Raw genomic sequence first — 14,896 nt, forward strand, 5'->3', positions numbered from 1 at the left:
AACAATTTATAATCATATTATTCCATTTATTGATTGACAGAAGCTATGCTTAGCATTAAAATCTTTTAAGGAATAACTGTCTTGCTCTAGCAATCTTTGTAATATATTGTATATATATATATATAATAATATTTAAAAAAAACCTCCAAACCTTTAGATTATCCTGCACTTTCTCTGTATCTCTGTTCCCAAATACCTAGGTATAGCGTGTGTGTACACATAAAAGCTCTGAATGGGATTTTCTTAAGACCTCTGTGTTGGCCTAACTCTGCTCCCATTGATTTCAATGGAAGCTTTACCATTGACTTCAAAGAGGGAGCAAAGTGAGGCCAGCACAGAGTGCTTCTGAAAATCCCACCCTCTTTGTATAAACTACACACAAAAAAATCTGTTCAAAGAATGTTCAGGTTGCATAATCAAGCACTTCAAAGTTAAGAAATACAAGATTTAAGGTTGCACAGGCCTCCTTGTGCATATGCATCGTGATACACTCTTTAACTACATGATCACAGGGCCCTTGAGAGTTGTAATTATTTTTCCTTAGGACCCCTAAGCTTTTTTGGAAAGTTTTGCTAAAATAGGTGGGCAATGACTAGAAGGAAGACAGCTTCAACTTACACAGATATATCTTGGTAACCAGGGAGGATGCAAAAGACTAAATCGTAAGTATTTAAATGAGTTTTGATAAACTGAATAAAGTTCTCTGGCCTGTTGCAATGAAACTTTTTGTCTGTTCAATGATTTTTATGAGTAGTACTATATATGATATGAAAAAGGATATGATACATATTTTCTAGCTATACATATGATCACTTCTGCAGTTTCATATCCCTTTGTAATGGGCTACCAAAGCATCAAAATATGATGTCTAGATAATAGACAAACTGACACTCCGGGAGAGCCATACTATCATAACCAATAATCATGTGTCGATGCTGGTAGTGTTTCATTCAGTGCATCTTAATTAATTCACATAAGTAATTGGAGGAACAGATAATTTACGACGATCTAATATCAACTTGCATGTATTATTACACCAACCTGAGCTAGAGTCTCCTGTTCATGTAGCAAGAGAAGTTTGGTTCCAGCTCCTTCAATCTTCTGCTCCAGCATCAATGAAAAGTGTTCAATACACTTGATGGAAAGCTTTTCTTGGAGTGTTAAGATGACATCCTAATTAAGAGAGGATTTATAAAATGTGATTAAAATCACAAAAGGCTTGAGGCTTGATTTTCCATTGCCTTGCAGATTGTCTAGTCATTTACACAAGTATAAAGTGGAAGTTAAATATTCCAAGTCAGAATGGTTGTGTTTTACTCTCACTTTGCACAGCTGTAAACAATTATACAAGACAGAAACAAGTGCAGAATAAGATCCTTTATGGTTAGGCTTCTCTGAGTTAAACTCCAGACTTTTGGGACCAGATTTTTAGAATTGTGTATGAAAAATGTATGTTGTATATAAAATTACTGTGATGGATGGACTTTTGTGGCAATTGAATGTGTAAATTATGTTCACACAATTCTGAAACTATATGCCTCAGATTCACCCTAAAAATAGGCAATATCTCCCTCCAAAAGAGAGAACATAAACCTCTCCAGCATTTCAAAGTGGGAACCACCAAATCACAGGGTGAGTCTGGACACAATTCAATGAATCTGAATAGATTTGTTCCTACAGTGAAGGTTTTTAAAAAAAATATGCAGTCAAAACTCTTGTTAAGAAACATTAACACCCCTGCATTGTAGAGCCATATTTATATATTTAAAAATGATCAAAATAAAGTCAACAATAATGACATGTCTCCTAGGCAGCACCTCCAAAGTTGGGGTTTTGTTTTCATTATAAAACCGAGGCAGGTGGGGATTATAGCAAAACTCTTTCACAGTGACATAAATCTTAAAATAAGGGTGATCGTTTCAAGTGTAATTGTTTCTAAAATTACAATTAAGTATTAAATTGTCTAAATCCAATCTTTATTTCACCCAAACCTGTTCAACTATCCCTAATTATCACGCATATCTAGATCATTAACATCATTCAGCAATTATTGTTAGTTTGGTAAGTGCAGTGACAGTAGGGAAGACAAAATAAAATCGACATTGAAATGCAGATTTACGATATACTGGTGAAATTATTAAAGCATTTACATCCATCCTAATGATTGTTAGATATATACATTAGGGTCCAGATGGATAGGATTTACTAAAGAGAGCATCTGATGAATAACAATCCAACTACACCTCTACCCCGATATAACGCGACCTGATGTAACACAAATTCAGATATAACGCGGTAAAGCAGTGCTCCGGGGGGGCGAGGCCGCGCACTCTGGCAGATCAAAGCAAGTTCGCTATAATGCAGTTTCACCTATAACGCGGTAAGATTTTTTGGCTCCTGAGGACAGCGTTATATCGGGGTACAGGTGTACTTTAACAGAAATTAGGCCAAAAGTTGATTAGGTAGATTAATAGATCAATTAACCATTTTTCATGGAAGTATAACAAATTGGTGCAAGAGTGGAGTGTGTGTGTGTGGTCGTGATTGGACAGGAGTCTATAAACCTTAAAAAATAAACCATGTCATTAATCAGTTGCAAGCTACCATTTAAATAGTATAAGTTACTATTATTACTGAGTTGACTCAGAGGGAATTTAAAACCTACCCAGTCAATCTACTGTTATTGACACTTCTAATTTGTGCTCAGACACAAACAATATAACAGTAATTTGAAGAAAGATGTTTGCTAAAGAGAAGTAATATGACACTGTGACGTGCTGTTTACTAATTGCTTTTTCTGAATATGCTAATAAGAGGTGCATGCGTCCAATTATTAAAACCAGCCAACACTTTTCTCTTTAATCTGTATAGCACCTGATATTAATTCCTAACCAATCTTCTCTCCCAGTTCCCAGTACCTTATAATCAACTAATCAAAATTTCCCTGCCTTCACTTCAGTAAAAATCTGTCCTTACCACTGCAGCTGAAGAAAACCGAGGTCAAACTGATTGAACATCATGAAATAAACACTATAAGAATCATGTTGATAGAATAAAATGGGAAAATTTTGAATAAACGGTTGTGATAGAAAACATCAGGTGCAGAAGTGGAAAAGAAGAAATCCCTCAAGCCACTCTTTATCTACTTATATGATCCTCATCACCATAGTACCTTGAAAACTCACCTGTGACTTTGAGAGAGAGAAGTCATCCTGACAGAGCTTTCTCGGGCACTGGTCCTAGGCTATGGAAGGAACTCCCACAGGAACTAAGGACCATCACAAACCTCACCCCTTCCACTATAACTGCAAAGTGCATTTCTTTGACTTTGCTTTCTCTAACATAAACACATAGCAATGTGTGTGTGTACGATATCACCAAACAAAACACTCCACTGCACACATGCGGGACCAAACACATGACAGCTGTTAGGTATTGGAAGGTGCTCAAATATTACAGTGATGAGTGAGGTAGAAGATCCTACTTAGAACTGAACAGAACAGGCTCTACGCCCTACTTGCATTAACTGTATGTCACAGCTTCATCTTGTGATTTAGCATCTCTATGAAATATGTTGAAGAAAAGGAGACAATACACTGAACAGTTTATTGTCAGAATAACCCTACATTATCCTGTCCTGATTTCACTAGACTACAGGCTAGATGATATTCAATTAGCAACCAACATCTTTATCTTCTTGCCTTCTGACTTTGCTGACAAATCATGCTGGCATTTGGCAGAATATCAAACCTTAGCAAGGTCCATGCATATAATTAAATTAAGCTGCAGTCACATTAAAATTATCACTCCTATTTTTGCTTCATTGATACATTATGCTTTTATTGGCAGAAAACCATAGCAGAATCTTATTACTTCTTTACTACCACATCTATGAAGCCAGCCATGAACAACACGATGGTCCAGGCTCAGGCTCAAATTCTGAGACTATTGGAGTTTTTGTTTTTCTATTACAAAGGCTTTGCAGAATGCTTTAATAGCATCCTTGGCAGTGTACGTTATGAGGTTTGGTAGATTAGCCTACCTTTATTGAAGTACTGCAGTCAAAACGGAAGGATTTGGTTTGCCCATTTTCAAGATATACCTTCAGTACATTTGGCATGAAGAGAAGTGAATTGTCCTTAACAGTTTCCTGTTAAAACAGTTTAGTGAATTAGATTACACTTTGCATGCAACAAGAAGAACATAAATTTTATTCTATAGGGAAGAACAGCATACAGCAGGGAAGGCTGGTGATGTCTGAAAATGGTATGTTGGATCAAATCCAAAGCAGAATAGCAATGCCTCGCCTCAGGAGACTCCAGTGATATGCAGTATAGCTAGTATAGCTGCATGTGACAGACCAATTGTTAGACTGCATGTCCACAGTGCTGAAACTATGGTGCTAGCATTAGCTTTTCCATCTGTAATTGATAAATCTGATTACAAATAAATGACTACCATAATGAAAGTTCTGTCCTCATTTACAGCAGAAATCTGTATTTTCATGTGGAAATGATTCAGTTGTTTGTTTTTAAGTGATAAGAATGCGGCACAAAATCCCTGCAAATTTATCAATTTGAACTGTCCTTTTGCACCATTGTTTTGTTTTCTACAATAATGTTGTGCAAGAAAGTGTGATTTATGCAGATGCAATGAGAAAATATCTATTTGGGAACTATTTATTACATTACTGTAAACTTACATCGTATAACAGGCTGACCTCTCATGATGTCAAATTAAACTCATATGGTCAAATTTATCCCTGGTGTACCTTCATGGACATCCCTAAAGATGCATCAGGGATAGAACTGGTCAATACTCTTTCCTGCAATGTGTAGCAGTGAGGGCTGGTGCCAAACAGCAGGATATGAATACAGATCTGGATTCTGAACTAGAATTCAGTGAATTAATGATTTTTTGGTTCAGAAAAAAATGGCTAATTTCAAACTGAAACTGAATTGTTTAATTTCTTCCTCACTGAAACGAAAACATTTCATTTGGGTTGATTGAAAAACATTCAAAAATTTTCAAACAATATTTTCGAAATGAAAGTCAAGTCAAGTCAAAACAATATTTAATTTCAAAACATCAATTCAAAATGACATTTTGTTTAGAAAATGTTATTCAAAACAAAATGTCAAAACAGTTAATTTAGAAAATGTGGAAATGAACCGTTTCAACTTCAAAATTTTTCCTCCTCATTATTTATTTGGCTAAAACTATTCATGAACTGGTGAAAATTTTCAGTCGTCCTGAAACTGCATTTTTTGGCAAATTTGCTATTCAACTGAAACATTTTGCCCAGCTCTATTCTGAACACCTATATTTTAGGGCTGTTGGGATGTGGGTTTTTGGCACAGGCTCCTCCGAAGTCATTTTTCACCAGCAAGTGGCACATATTCCTGACACCTGAAGCCAATTCAGAAACCTAAACACCTTGAAGTCATTGTTTAAAATAATATTTCCTCAGATAAGTTAAAGAAAGAATTTTTTAGAAACTAGAAGGTCAGATGCATTAAAAAGAATACAGGTTTTTTTTAAGAATCCGGTCTTGTTTACTTGAACTGTATGAGTAAAAGTTGATGTTACATGTTACTGCTATGACTCTGGGTGAATATATTATTTTCCTGTTTATTGTACACTGTGCAATTTAAATCTTAAAACTGAAACAGATAAAGATTTTAAATTAAAAATGAAAAACAGAAGGCGATTATTGGTTTTTCTAAGTGAAATTGCCGATTAACAAAATGAAAATTACGAGTTTGCTCTATGTATACAAAGATCTCAGAAGAAGACATAAGTGAATCATCATCTTCTGGCAATTTATAAAACAAGCAAGCAAACCAGGAGTTCTTCTTTAAAAAGCTGTGACTTTGGAAGGAGGGATGACATACTACTTCACCGGAGTTTATAGGTTTTCCAGTTACAAAATTTCCTTTAAAACAACAACAAAAAACCCCACAACTCTACAGAAGAAAAACAAATCCTATGCTAAATTAAGATATGAGCCACATGAACTGTAATCCTACTGGAATTTTAAATTTTATATTTACAAAAGTTTGTAGTGCTCTCGGCCTAGTTAATGGGCTTTAATTTATTTAGACATTTTAAAATGTGTCTGTCCAAAACCTCTACTATATTTTCTACAATGGTACCAAAGTTGTGCTTACTGTACATTTTTCTCCCTGTAGAACTTTATAGAGTGCCTTTGACTGAAATGGTCGTGTTCCTTCTTCAAATTAAAATGGCTTGAGGTACTCACTGAAATCTGGCCATTGATAATAACCTCTTCAGAGAAGCGCACTTTGACCGGGTTGGACTTCAATCTTGCCTTTTTTGCAGCACTGATAAATGCTGATTTAGGAGACTGGAAGAAATAAATAAAACGTCATATAATTCTCAAAGCATAACCTATCCTTCTTGCCTCAGTGTCCTATACTCTCCATTTTCTCATATGTCAGGTACTCCAAGTATATGACAATATGCTCTGTGCATTGTTAATCAAATAATTAAAGAAAATCATAGTATTCCTGGAGGTATGGAAAAATTAAGTAGATACAGACACATGCATTGAAAGGTTGCAGCTTATTCAGCGACCAGACCGGAGCAATACAAAGTGCTCACACAGTCACTGGGATCTCCTCATGGGGCTTTTTCATTGATTGCTGTCAACCATGCTTGTTTGCATGAGTGAGCCCTGATCAGTGACCAGTCAGTGACCTTTTATTCAAACACCGAATGGAAAACTTTTGCACTGTTTAATCATAGAATAGAATCATAGAATATCAGGGTTGGAAGAGACCTCAAGAGGTCATCTAGTCCAACCCCCTGCTCAAAGCAGGACCAATCCCCAACTAAATCATCCCAGCCAGGGCTTCGTCAAGTCTGACCTTAAAAAAAAAAACAAGATTCCACCACCTCCCTAGATAACCCATTCCAGGGCTTCACCACCCTCCTAGTGAAAAAGTTTTTCCCTAATATCCAACCTAAACCTTCCCCATTGCAACTTGAGACCAGTACTCCTTGTTTTGTCATCTGGTACCACTGAGAACAGTCTAGAGCCATCCTCTTTGGAACCCCCTTTCAGGTAGTTGAAAGCAGCTATCAAATCTCCCCTCAGTCTTCTCTTCTGCAGACTAAACAATCCCAGTTCCCTCAGCCTCTCCTCAAAAGTCATGTGCTCCAGCCCCCTAATCATTTTTGTTGTCCTCCGCTGGACTCTTTCCAATTTTTCCACATTCTTCTTGTAGTGTGGGGCCCCAAACTGGACACAGAACTCCAGATGAGGCCTCACCAATGCCAAATAGAGGGGAATGATCACGTCCCTCGATCTGCTGGCAATGCCCCTACTTATACAGCCCAAAATGCCATTAGCCTTCTTGGCAACAAGGGCACACTGTTGACTCATATCCAGCTTCTCATCCACTGTAACCTCTAGGTCCTTTTCTGCAGAACTGCTGCCTAATGTTGACACACACACACACACATACTCACACACACAGTCTCTGAAAGTTTTGCAATCCCTGTAGCATCATTAGCGAGGCAAGGGGTATTTCCCAATTAATACCTTCCCCATTGTCCCCCAAGGACCCTTGGCATTCTCTAAAATAGCACCTTACTTTTGCCATTATTTCATTTCTCCATGGTTTCCCCCTTACAGCCTTCTTTGGCAGGATATCACATAGATATACTGAAGTGCACATGATGTTTATAAAAAATAGAGATATTTCCCTCATTCTCCCACTTGTGGAAACTGGTACAAAATTATAGATAATTCACCACTGACCCTAATTTAGGAATCCTCTAGTCTACTTTTGTCCACTGCACTCCACACCAAGTTCACCCAAGGCCAAATGTTCAGTTGTTAATCAAGAAAAATTCTCATTGACTATTGGGAGTTTTGGCTGAGTCATGATTGGATGATTTGGCCTATTTTTAACAACAAATTACTTCTGCTCAAACAAAAAGAAAGTATTTCCGCTTTTAGCAGCAGTAGGAAAGGTGTTAATTTGAGATCAGTAAAATACTTAGGGCTCCTGGGGGAGATTTTCAAAAGCAATCAGCTTTGGTCTGACTCTGCCCTCTTCTCCCTCCCCTCCACCCCGCCCCTCCACCCCCGAGGTCACTGGGTGAAATACTGGCCCTGTTCAAGTCAAAGGGAGTTGTGTCATTAACTTCAATGGGCCTCAGATGTCACCCACTGACTTCAACAGTTGAGGTAGGCCAATGGTGAGTATATTTGAAAATCCCACCCCATGTCATTGAAGAGTTATTTCATTAGCTCTGTAAAATTCCAGTACCCAAAAGGTCGGTTGGTTGGTGTGTGTGTGCGCACATGTGAGAGAGAGAGAGAATTTAGTGCATGGACGGACTGATAGTCCTGGAATTAATTCTCCATTATCCACAAAGCACAGTAATGTATAATTTCAACACTCCCTATAACTATGCTTCGAAACTGGGAGGAATTGCAACTGCTTTGGAGGACAGGGTCATAATTCAAAATGATCTGGACAAATTGGAGAAATGGTCTGAGTTAAACAGGATGAAGTTTAACAAAGACAAATGCAAAGTGCTCCACTTAGGAAGAAAAAATCAATTTCACACATACAGAATAGGAAGAGACTGTCTAGGAAGGAGTATGGCAGAAAGGGATCTAGGGGTTATAGTGGACCACAAGCTAAATATGAGTCAACAGTGTGATGCTGTTGCAAAAAAAGCAAACATGATTCTGGGATGTATTAACAGGTGTGTTGTGAGCAAGACACGAGAAGTCATTCTTCCGCTCTACTCTGCTCTGGTTAGGCCTCAGCTGGAGTATTGTGTCCAGTTCTGGGCACCGCATTTTAAAAAAGATGTGGAGAAATTGGAAAGGGTCCAGAGAAGAGCAACAAGAATGATTAAAGGTCTTGAGAACATGACCTATGAAGGAAGGCTGAAAGAATTGGGTTTGTTTAGTTTGGAAAAGAGAAGACTGAGAGGGGACATGATAGCAGTTTTCAGGTATTTAAAAGGGTGTCATAAGGAGGAGGGAGAAAACTTGTTCACCTTAGCCTCTAAGGATAGAACAAGAAGCAATGGGTTTAAACTGCAGCAAGGGAGGTCTAGGTTGGACATTAGGAAAAAGTTCCTAACTGTCAGGGTGGTTAAACACTGGAATAAATTGCCTAGGGAGGTTGTGGAATCTCTATCTCTGGAGATATTTAAGAGTAGGTTAGATAAATGTCTATCAGGGATGGTCTAGACAGTATTTGGTCCTGCCATGCAGGCAGGGGACTGGACTCGATGACCTCTCGAGGTTCCTTCCAGTCCTAGAATCTATGAATCTATGAATCTATGAACCTTGCCCAGGAATAGTAACCATGGAGTTAGTTCAGCCTCCATGTCCTTCCAGGCCCTGGCCTTTGTTAAGACTGATTAAAAAAATATTTTTTGTGATGTAAACACCTGGCTTCTAGAAACTAGACTGATATCAGAAACTCATTTCACACAGGCTACTGAATAGCCATTAGGTGGCAATAACTGCAGCAACTACAGATATCACCAAACACAAACTGGGTGCACTAGGAGTGAAAGGTTCTGTATTCTATTAGTAAACCCTAGCATCATCCCAGTTCCCTGAATCCAAACTTGAGCCAGGAAACACAAGTGTCTCCCTTCCTCACATTCATGGATCATGCTTATCTGCCCTTTCTCTGACAGCTCTGACTGTAAGCTGCATATTAGAAATGTTATATGACAGGAAATTCCCAGGTAAGACTAATTGGGATGAATTGCAAAAACCAGTTCTGTAAATAATACAGAAAGATCTGAAAAGATTAGAAACAATGACCCAGAAAACAACAAAATGAGAATCAGGTTAGAGAAATGCAAGCTAATTCCTCTGCGGAAAAATAATCCAAGGCGCTCACATTCAGTGAGAGGGGCAAAACATAGAAAGCAGTAATGTAGAGAGAAGTCTGGGTACTGTAAAGTTTGGGGTGGGATGTCAGGGATCCTGAACCAGGCATCTCTTGAGGAAGTAAAGATTCATGCCTGAATACAGGTTTGAGTCAGGAAGAGGACAGTTTGGGAATAGTAGGATGTTATTTTGCTAGGGTTTGTTTGCCTATACCTGCTGTCAAAATCTATTTGGTCACAGCAAGAATTTACGCAAGGGAACAAAAAACCAAAATAAAACACAAAGTAAAATTTCACAGTCCACATAAGTTCCACATAAAATTTCACTGTCCACATCAGTGAATGATGTAGCACAGTAAAATTTCCAGAGCTGTAACCTTCCTCTGATATGCTTTAGGGAAAAGACCACTTGCTCTCTGGTTGTGAACTGATCTGCTAATGGACACACTTCAGGGCTTGGCAAAAGGAACATTGCTGCTGTGTGACACTCTATAGCAATTCAGGTTTGTTGAAATACACTTTTGTCAGAGGGAGAAAGAATGGTGCACTGGTCCCATTTAGTTTTTTTTGATACTCTCAAGAAAGCTTGAGAGGGAACTAGAATGAAGGTCAGGTTTCATATCAGGATCCCCAGATAAGTGAAAATACTGCACAACCCACTATTTAAATTTATTCTGGTCTAATCATCACCACATGCTAGAGAATTCAAGGCAACAAACATGGAGAATGATTCTTTCCCCCCAAAATGTAACTGCGTTAGTCCTTTATCAGTCTCCTGACAATTTTTTGTTAGAGAGACCCAACACAACACGGTCACTAGATATCAGACGCTACATGAATGACCAGAAGGATGTATATGTGTATCTGTTCAGTGTTTTCAGGAGCACTGAACAGAAGATGACTTCATATTCTCAAAGATTTAGGCCCAAATGTTCAAAAGTTGCTTTGGAAATTGTCTGGTCAATTGTAGCGTATGGGTTGAGGCCCCTCTGGCAATGCTCTCCTCACTAGCCAGGGTGTGACTTTAACATATCTGGAGGCAATAGGGACACTCTCCTTCCTCCAGAAGAGGCTGAGGTTTATATTGCCCAGGGGAAGTGGCTGGGGCAGTGCTACACATGCTCCTTCTACTTCCCCTCACCCTCTCGGAATGTGTTTGTGTGTATGGGAGAGAGAAAGGGTGATGTTTCCTTCTCATTCCTTCCCTTCTCCAGTGTGTGCAGGGTGCTATCTCACACAGTATCCAAGGAATGGAGCCTTACCTTTCTACTTCTGGTGCCAGTGGAAAGCAGAGCCATGAGGGGGCTGGCTGATTGGCTCTCACCTGACAAGGCAGGGAATCGTTTCTGCTTGCTCTTAATACTGGTAAATCACCAGTTTGGCTCTGGTCCAGCCCTGCCCTCACCCACCTGTAATGGGCTTCCCATACTGAAAAAGGCAGAAGGGAGGGGAGAGTCTTCCCTGCTTACAGGCAATCAGGCTGACCACACTCCAGCGCAGCTGCCAGAACTGCCAATTGTGGAGGCTCTGACCAATAAAGAAAACAAGCCTAGCTATAAAGGAAGGAGAACAGAGGGAAAGGGAGGCAGAAAGGCCCAAGATCACAAAGGGGCCACAGCACTATGCCAGGCTGCCTCTAAGAAACAAACAAGGAAACAAAAGAAGGCTGCAAGCCCTGAAGTTGAAGGATGGAGAGACTCAATTTGGGTTCAGAGTTTATGGACTGGTCTAATTGTAGGTGAATTGAAGGGGATCAGTTAGGAAAAAGCTGGAACCTCAAGAAAGACTGCACCAAGAGCAGGAGACACGCCATTAGAGCTAGATCTCTTATGATGCCGGGGACTAGGCTGATCGACAAGTTTTGTCTGAAGCCTGGAAGGAATTTTTCCCATATGACAATATTGGCAAAATTGCTGTGTGGGTTTTCTCACCTTCCACTTGGAATCTCAGAAATCTTGGTTGGGGGTTTACATTATATTGTCATAACTTTGCTGGATACCAGAGCTATTTGTGGGTTTAAATGGTTCCAAAATGAAGTCCCTGTAACACAATGGGTTGCTTGGACAGGGACCCTGAGTGTACCACTGCATGATGAGGGGACACGCCTCGATGTCCCACACAGCATGGAGATCCCATTTCTCCTATCTCCTGTGTGGAGGAAGGGAGAGGGCTGGCACTCTGGCTTCCAGCCAGGGACTCTGGACAGGCCTGAGGGTGTAGAGTGGCCTTTGCCCTCAGACCTGCCCTCAGATTTATAGAAGCCAGGGCCATTTGTAACCAGTGAAAATTTGCACTGGAACAGCCCTCCCAAATATTTGGACAGAATTGTCCCAGCTGGTTAAGAATTTTAATAATGGTGTGGCCTCTGCATTTAGGCATACTATGGCATACGTGTCTCATTGTTTTCATGTCCACATCAACCTGGCTCTTGGTATTTTCATTCTAAAAGCTGATGAACTAATTCAGAAAAGAAAAATAGTTTTTATTAACTTTCATAATTCATATGTCTAACAAAAGACCAGTAAGAAAATAGAAGGGATATGCAGTACGTGAGTTCCATCTTAACGTCTTCATATTTGTAGCCTGAGCATACCAGTGATTAATGAATCACAGAGTGGCAGGTTCATTTGTTTCTGATGCACCATCTTTTAGCCAAATGGAAGACATTATTCTCAGTTAATGACCTTAAGCAGGAGGTATTTACACTGATGCAATGTGTCTGTCATTGTGAGATATTTGCACTGTCTGTGATAAAAACATCCTAATTAGAACTATTTTTGCAAATGTGAGGATCCATTTCAATGGAGGAATCAGAATATGTAAATGCAAACTAAATACTAGCACAACCTAAATAATGCCAAGTATCAGAGGTGTAGCCGTGTTAGTCTGGATCTGTAAAAGCAGCAAAGAGTCCTGTGGCACCTTATAGACTAACAGACGTATTGGATGCATCTGACGAAGTGGGTATTCACCCACGAAAGCTCATGCTCCAATACGTCTGTTAGTCTATAAGATGCCACAGGACCCTTTGCTGCTTTTAAATACTGCCAATAACAGTTCTTTCGGTTAAGAGTTCAGATTTAGCTTTGAAGTTGTATCATGTTTACTTGTGTATAGACAATGAAATAAAAATACCTTTCTCCCTATGGTCTAAGGTTTAATTCTCATGGACAACTTCATTAATAGTCCAATCAGCCAGCAGATAGCACACTCAAGACTCTTATATGGTATCTCAGTTAGTTTGGTCTTTGAACAAGATGGAATAATACACCCTTGGAGGTTTGTTTGGAGGGGATATAAGGGTGAAGACTGAATACCACCTTCAAACCCCATGGCTTTGCACCCCATATACTTGACATTACAATCTTACAGCCCTGATCCTGCACAGGGATCCACAATCATAAACCCTTGGTCTCATAAGCCTCAGTGGGGCTCTCTATACACGTGGACCTCTTTGCAGCATCAAGGACTTAGATGTCACTGTTGCAGAGTAAGAACTATTCTCCTGAAGTTTTATTATTCTTGTTTGCAGTGTGATTATAGCATGTTGGTCCCAAAATATTACAGATAAGGTGGGTGAGTGTACCTTTCCTAAACCTGTAGAAGAAATCTGTATAAGCTCCAAAGCTTGTCTCTTTTCCCAGCAGAAGTTGGTCCAATAAAAGATATTCCCTCACTCACCTTGTCTCATTATTCTTCTCATTATGTTAACTTTTCAAAATTGGATCCGATGTTTGTTAACTTATGCTAAAATTAGGTCAACTTTTGTTAGTGGACCCAGTTTTAAGTGAAATAGTTTTCACTGTGAAAATGGAAAATTTCATCATTTAGCACATTTTTTGCAGTCAAATCACAGTTTTTGTGAAATTCTGAGAAGTAAAACTGTTTCTACCATTTTGCACAAGCCCTGCTCAGACTCCTATCAGAAGCAGGACTGATGCCACAATATAGCTTTACTGATGCTCAGGAAAGGGGACATTTAGCAGCTCAGAATAAGGTAGCAGGTAAAAACTCTAAACAAAACACCAGTTTCAGACTAATAGAAAAGGGAAAGAAAGTCACTTTGGCAAAGTGCATGTCAAATCAGAGTCCACATTCATATGCTTGGAAAATAAAGTAGTTTAAAAGACTATACGTATTTGTATACATCCAACCTCAGTTTTAGGTTTGCCAGTGCTTACGGCCTATAATTGATCTGTAGTTTACTATGAAACAAAACATATTCCATGCTGGGCACAAAATAGGGAAAACTGTATTCATACAAGAAGAATGTGTTGATGTTTTAGTCCAATAAAATTAGTTGATGTTTTGGTTTGTCCCTGGTCCCTCAGGTCAGTTCCATGAGACAAAATTTAGCAAGTAAATAAAATACATGAACATATTATGATGAATAGTAAGTAATGTACATAGACAAATTAAATATACCAATACAAAGCCATAAGTGAAGCTGTTCACTCAGACATCTCAACTGGTTTGCAACACCAACAATGCATGTGTAAGTACTGTAATAAAATAATGAAAAAAAACAAAAACTGAAAAATCAGATTTTTACTGTACAATACATAATATTGGAGGGAGGGATAGCTCAGAGGTTTGAGCATTGGCCTGCTTAACCCAGGGTTGTGAGCTCAATCCTTGAGGGGGCCACTTAGGGATCTGGGGCAAAATCAGTACTTGGGTCCTGCTAGTGAAGGCAGGGGGCTGGACTCGACTCAATGACCTTTCAGGGTCCCTTCCAGTTCTATGAGATAGGTATAGCTCCATATATTGTTTTAACCACAGTGCACTGACGGATTATTTTCAATGTACAGTAACTGTTAAATTTTTGACCCAGGAATTTCAATGCTGAAGTAGCTATCCTATTCCTGGCATTTGATAACTGTTTGGGGTTTTTAAAACAATGTTGTGAATCAGAGCCAACCAATTATATTTTGCTATTTTTAGTGCAGTTATTGGCTATGCACATACACAGCACATGCCTCCAAGGTGAAGAATCGCC

The 14,896-nt window shown here is 39.1% G+C and overlaps 1 protein-coding gene across 8 annotated transcripts in view; it reads right to left on the reverse strand.

Moving 5' to 3' along the window:
- The window catches only part of FRMPD4 (FERM and PDZ domain containing 4), a 504,114-nt gene that overhangs the window by 19,009 nt on the left and 470,209 nt on the right, over positions 1–14,896 (reverse strand). For all 8 annotated transcript variants that reach the window (XM_065580659.1, XM_005309176.5, XM_065580663.1 and 5 more), the window contains 3 exons: positions 6,263–6,367; positions 4,043–4,150; positions 1,042–1,173 (listed from right to left, as the gene is read on the reverse strand). In XM_065580659.1, the coding sequence (XP_065436731.1) occupies positions 1,042–1,173; positions 4,043–4,150; positions 6,263–6,367 (345 nt within the window). The remainder of the gene's footprint in view (positions 1–1,041; positions 1,174–4,042; positions 4,151–6,262; positions 6,368–14,896) is intronic.

Source organism: Chrysemys picta, chromosome 1 (genome assembly GCF_011386835.1).
Source record: "Chrysemys picta bellii isolate R12L10 chromosome 1, ASM1138683v2, whole genome shotgun sequence".
Classification (NCBI taxonomy): Eukaryota; Metazoa; Chordata; order Testudines; family Emydidae; genus Chrysemys; species Chrysemys picta.